This window comes from Globicephala melas, chromosome 15 (assembly GCF_963455315.2).
Source record: "Globicephala melas chromosome 15, mGloMel1.2, whole genome shotgun sequence".
In the NCBI taxonomy this organism is placed as follows: Eukaryota; Metazoa; Chordata; class Mammalia; order Artiodactyla; family Delphinidae; genus Globicephala; species Globicephala melas.
Window position 1 is genome coordinate 65,418,060 of NC_083328.1, and position 6,000 is coordinate 65,424,059.

At 51.2% G+C, this 6,000-nt stretch overlaps 1 protein-coding gene across 1 annotated transcript in view; it reads right to left on the minus strand.

The window, feature by feature from the left end:
* The window catches only part of KIAA1755 (KIAA1755 ortholog), a 42,812-nt gene extending 37,157 nt beyond the window's left edge, over positions 1 to 5,655 (minus strand). Inside the window, exon 1 of the mRNA XM_060285485.1 lies at positions 5,418 to 5,655. Within this exon, the coding sequence (XP_060141468.1) occupies positions 5,418 to 5,420 (3 nt within the window). The 5' untranslated portion in view covers positions 5,421 to 5,655. The remainder of the gene's footprint in view (positions 1 to 5,417) is intronic.
* Positions 5,656 to 6,000: the final 345 nt, after the last annotated feature.

Here is a 6,000-nt window from a genome sequence, read left to right on the forward strand (position 1 = left end):
CTGGGCAGGGGAGGAGTCGGAGTACAGGTGTTTGTAAATTTCTGATCAATGTCTTTGCAATGAGCCTCTATTATTATTGCCATCTTAAGTCTTATCAAGTAAAATAAACAAGTATGAAGTGCATAGGTTGATGCATTTTTACCTCTGTATGTACCGTTGGAACCACTACCCAGATGGACAGACCAGATTTCCACCACCCCAGAAAGAAGCCCCCTCCCAGGCCAAGCCCCCAGTCCAGCAGTAACTACTCTTCTGACCATTGGAATTGAAAAAAAAATTCCCATGCAGTGTGATCTCCACTGTGTAAAAGTGTGTGTAAGCCGAGAGGCCATGAAATAAAGTGTTAACTGCAGTTACCCCTGAGGGCTGTGAGGGACGGGGGCCTCGTAAGTCACAGTTTTACTTTTCCTCATAGTTGCTGGATTTTCCAAACGTTCTGTTACCAGACTGTAGGGCTCTTATAATTGGGGGTGGGGATATAAAAGTATGATTGTGTGTGTGTGTTTTTAAGTCTGGTTCCCTTTTTAAATGGTCTCACCAGATGTTGTTAGTTGGGCCTTCTGAGAGGTGGGCTGAACTCTTCTTAAAGGTCCAGATTTATCCATTTACTCCAACAGGCAAAGATTTTAGCATCACTTAGCATCGACACCTCCTAGCTTGGGAAGAGAGAGAACTGAGAAAAGCTGAGGTAGGCAGTGTCCTAGGGCTACTACCTTCAACCCCTGCTCTCCTCCGTGGCAGAAACGCCTAGGAAAGGTGAGATTCCACCCTTGACTCACTGAGTTATCTTAGCCTCAGTTTCCCCATCTGTAAAATGGGACCATTGGGCTTTTCTATCTCTAAGGGCCCTTCCAAGTGGGGCCTTTCTAGAATTCAAGGTACAATCAGGTTCAGGAAGGTTTGGAACTGGGATGGTTCCCAAATGGGATCAGTTAACCCACCGTTGGTGAGAAAGTTTACAAAGGTCTGTCTCATCCATCTCCCTACTCGGGTCCAGGGAGGGTCTAAACCAGCAGCCACAAATACAAATGCCTACAGGGGCCTGAGAGTTGACATGGAAGACGGAGTTGGTCCAAGTGTGAGAAAATAACCCCTCTAGCCCCTTGGTCAGTGGCCCCTGACAGTCGGCCTCAGTGTCAGGGAAACAATAGGGAGTGGTGGGGCCTGGGGCACACACCGCATCTCATCAGCTCCAGCCGAGAGTTGCCTTTGCCCAGCATTGCCAGGTCTATTGAAATTTTAGTAAAACCTCCCCAAATTTTAAAGGTTGGCCAAACCAAACACATCTGTAAGCCAGATGCAGCCCAGTGGGTGTCAAGCTGTGACCACAAGGCTCAACTACCAGGGGGCCTCCTCTTGAACTTCTCCAGGCTGGAGAGTCTAAACCCAGCGTTCTGTTGCTCTGGCTGCCAGGAAGTTATTGCTCACATCCAACTAAGGCTTCTCCTGCTTTAAATCCTTTTTTGTGTGGGTGGAAGTATGAGTGAGAACTGGCTCCTTAATAAAACCTTTCAGAAACTGGAAAAACAACCCAGACGCAGTGAACTGAGAAGCAAGTGGGCGTTAGAAGACCCACATTCAAGTCCAGCTTTGTTATGTATCATCCGTGTGACCTTGAGCAAGTCAGTTCACCTCTTTGGGCCTTAGTTTTGTGTTTGTTCCTTTCCCTCTTATCCCTTTTGCCTCTGCCCTGGGGTTCACCATCCCCCACCTAAACCACATAAGGGTAATAACAATTTTACTAGAACTGCTTCTTACTGAGCAAGGCTTCTGTGGCATGCCTTATCCTAAGAACCTTTTGTACATTCTTTTATTTCATCTTCCCAACAACTCTATGGGATGGGTATATTTATTCCCATTTTACAGGTTAAGAAACTGAGCCCAAGTAAATGGTAGAGCTGGAGTATGAACCTGCCCACATAACTCCCAGTTCCTCTGCCTCTTCCCCAGGCTCCCTGCCACCAGGCCAGGCTCCCCTTTGGCCACAACAATAGCCTTTCTAACACACAGATCCAACCGTGACCCTCTACTGCTCAACGATCTTGAGTGGCTCCCCATTGCCTGAGCAACTCAGCCTGGCATCAGTGGCCCATCAATCTACACCCAGCATACCCTTCCTACGTCTAATACACACAACACTGTAGCTCGGGGCTTCCCAAAGACCCATGCGTTGCATTCATGAGTTTTTCTCGCTGTTCACCTAACCTAATTTATTGTTTCCTTAATATTAATTATTTACTTCATGTTAGTCTTTTTGTCACTTCATTTTCAACTTAAATTTATTTGTATTTATTATCATGTGACTGTGCTGTTTAAATCACTTCCTAGCACCCATTAAGATGAAAAGCTATATAAAAAATGTTCATCTAAGCGCCAGCAAAAGTCTCCCCTCCTGGGACCCATGGTGGGTTCCTCACTTTGGGAAGCACTGCCTGAACTCCCACTCACCCCTCCCCAGACTGGGTGAGCTCTTTCCCACCCTTCAGAGCCCTGCTCGACCCGCATCTCTTTTTCATGATACATGTGCTTCTAGGCAAAGGGACGGACTCCCACTACCCATCATACAGCACAGAATTCTCAGTGAATGGTCTGCCTTCACCAGCGACTGCAAGCCCCCCAGGCAGGGAGCAGGGCTGACTCATCTCCAGGCCCTGATCCTTACACGGGGCCTGGCACACAGTAGGTACTTTGGGGGACCACCATGAGGTAAGTACTTCGGCAATGTTGAATGAAATGAATTGGACTCAATCAGTTTTTCTCAAAGCATGCGATGGGATCACAGGTGGCCCACAAGACGATGTGGGGAGGACACGAACTTGACATGAAATCACAGTAAGAAAGTTACTCCAATTCTCTCCCAGTTCTCTTGATGACACCAAAGAGAAAGTTCAGTGCCAGTATATCTTTTTTTTTTTTTTTGCGGTACGCGGGCCTCTCACTGTTGTGGCCTCTCCCGTTGCGGAGCACAGGCTCTGGACGCGCAGGCCCAGCGGCCATGGCTCACTGGCCCAGCCGCTCCGCGGCATGTGGGATCTTCCCGGACCGGGGCATGAACCCGCGTCCCCTGCATCGGCAGGCGGACTCTCAACCACTGCGCCACCAGGGAAGCCCCAGTGCCAGTATATCTTGAACACCTCTCAGACACTTAGTTATTACTCCTTTTAAGAAAAAGAAAATCGTCCTCAGGCTTAGAATCATCCATGGCCAACTTGATCGAGCTAGAATTTTCTAACATATATTTGCCTTCATTGTATGTATTTTTACAGTTACTTTCTATTTATGACAATGAATACTGATTTTTCATGGTCATGATATAAAATTTCCTATTTAAATATATTTTTCAGTTTATAAAGTAAGTTGATTTAAAGAAAAATATTAAGCAAATAATAAGTAGTAAATTTTATAATTTTTTTATAATACCTTATCCAGTAAGTGGATATGCAAAATTTGTTATGACGATACTGAAACTTCAGAAATGTGGGACGGGATAAACCCTACATCCCTGTCATAAGATGCTCTGACCTTGGACTGCCCCAGAACACTAAATAGCCATTAATCAAATTGCCCCACAAACATTACAACTGATGGGTACCACGAAGGAAAGATATACAGCATGCTAGAGTGAAAGTCAGGGGAATCGGGAAAGGCTTTCCTGAGGAGGTGACATTTGGGTGGAGATTCACAGGATGAATAGGAATTCATTAGGGGAAGGTGCTCCACTTAGCAGGAACAGGATGTGCAAAGGTCCTGTGGCAGGAGGGAGCACGAAACACAAGAGGCTCTGAACCAAAGTCAGAGTGGCTGGAGTATAGAGGTGATGCCAGAGAGATGGGCAGGTGACTACCTTTAATATATTTAAAGACAAAGGTGGGAGGAAAACTTGTCTCACTCCCATTCAGAAAAGAATTGTTCACCCTTTGAGAGGAGCCACCCAGTGCCTGACCCTTGATCTGAGGGGTCTGGGGTTCAGCGAGGAATTTCTGCATTCGAAAACTAATAATTGGGTTAAGTCTGAAGCCAGGCAAAGTTTGGCAAACACCACTTGGGGCAGGTGGCTCTGGGGTGGCCGTGACAGCCGAGTCAGGCTCAGAATTCAGGCTGTCCTAACTGCCACCTCCTGGTAGAGTGACCTTGGGCAGTCAGTTAAGTTCCCAGAGCCTTGGGTCTCCATCTGTTGGGTGGAGACACCAGCAGGTTTACTGTTAGAGCAGGTGTGAGTTACGTGATCTCCCGCGTGTAAATTGCCCAGCTCAGCGCCTTGCCTGCGGTGAGAGGTGAATAACCATTAGCTTATGATGATTACTGCCAAAGAGCTCCAAGAGTGACGTGTGTGTACACCTGCCCTGCAGTACACGGATTTAGGAGCCTGGTGTTGTAGTATGTCTGTAGTATGTATGCAGGCGTATGCTCATATTCCAGCGATCTGGGAGAGCAGGTGGACACGGCTCGTGTGTGAGAGGGCACGTGTAGTCAGCCGGGTGAGTGTTTGGATGCTCTCTGTGTGTACGTGTGAACACGTCTGTAGAGAATTCTGCGTGTGCACAAGTTCAACCGACACAAATTCAACCTGGTCGATCACAGTCAAGGGGCTAAAGCCACGACCTGTCCCCACAGCCCTTTTCCAAATCCCTATTGCTCCTGTGAACCGGCCTGGGGCTCCTCGGCCTGGCTGGAGCTGGGCTGAGATTCCCTGCTAACAGGCTTTTCTTTCATTTTCTTTTACCAGATATTGACACAAACACAAACACACAACACCGCGACCTTCTTGAGGTGCCAGCCCAGGAAGACACGGTGTGGGGTATTGCCCTCTGTCCTCCCCCTCCCCTAGGCCTACCTCCCCACCCAATTCCCCTGGGAGCACCTCATGCCGGGCCAATGTGCAGATCTGACACTGTTGCCCTGAGTCTAAAGGATCAACACCACCCCAAGTTCTGGTGAGCAATTCCCTCCTCTCCACTCTGTACCCTAACCCTCCTTGCCCTGTGCTGCCTGACTGGGCTGAGAGGGGACTTTAACCCCCAACTCCATCCGAACTCGTGTGGCAACAGTGGGCATATCTGACCCTCAGCCCCAAGTCTGAAATGCATCACCACCCCAAGTTTGTCCAAGGCCCAGAGGTAGGTTTCCAGCTCCGATCTGTGCTATGGGATGGGGCCGTATCAAAGTTTACCAGACATCCAATCTTATTCCATCCACTTCACGCGTGGACAGATGGCGAGGACATCGTTGCCAGAGATGGATTCCTGCACCCTCCACCCTTCCCCTGCTGGTGGAGGCAGTTAAGCACAGACCCCTAGCCAGGAATTGAGGGTTGTCTCAGTGTCAAAGGTAGGGGGTCTGCCCTGGACATCCCCTCGAGGGCTGTGCCCCATCAAAAGGGGACAGAGCAAGGTGGTCCAGGCCTTGGCAGGCGTTACCATGGTGACGGGGTACAAGCGGTGGCGGCGGCGGCGGCGGCGGCTGCTCCTTTCCTGGGCGACGGCTCACTGGGTCCGGTCCGCGCGTCGGTCTGTCCGGTGCAGCCCCCGGCCCCCCGCCTAGCCCTGGAGCGGGCGGAGCGGGCTGGCCCTGGGCGCCGACCCCTGCCTCATCTCCGAAGGGAGCTGGGGAGACTGTGAGAGAGAGAGAGAAGGGGTGCGGGAGAGACGCGCGGAGACCGAGACTGGGGACAGGGAGAGACTGGAAGAGCCGCGGGCGGCGCCGGCCGGGCCATCACCGAGGGCGGCCGCAGGGGCGGGGCGGGCGGGGCGGGGGCTGCTCCCCTCGTGGGACCCGGCGGCGGCCAATGGCCGCCCCTCGGAGCCGGCGCCTTTCCCCCACCCCACCCGCCGCGGCGTGTGATGAGAACCAGACGCCCCCCTCCCTGCCCAGGGACGCGCGGCTGCCAAGGGGAACTCGAGCCGGCGCTGCTCCTCTCTCCTTCCCCGCGCTCCCGCCTCCCTTGTCTCGCAGCCCGCCCATCCCTGGGAAGCGCCCATTTCACAGAGCGAGGCTCCAGCC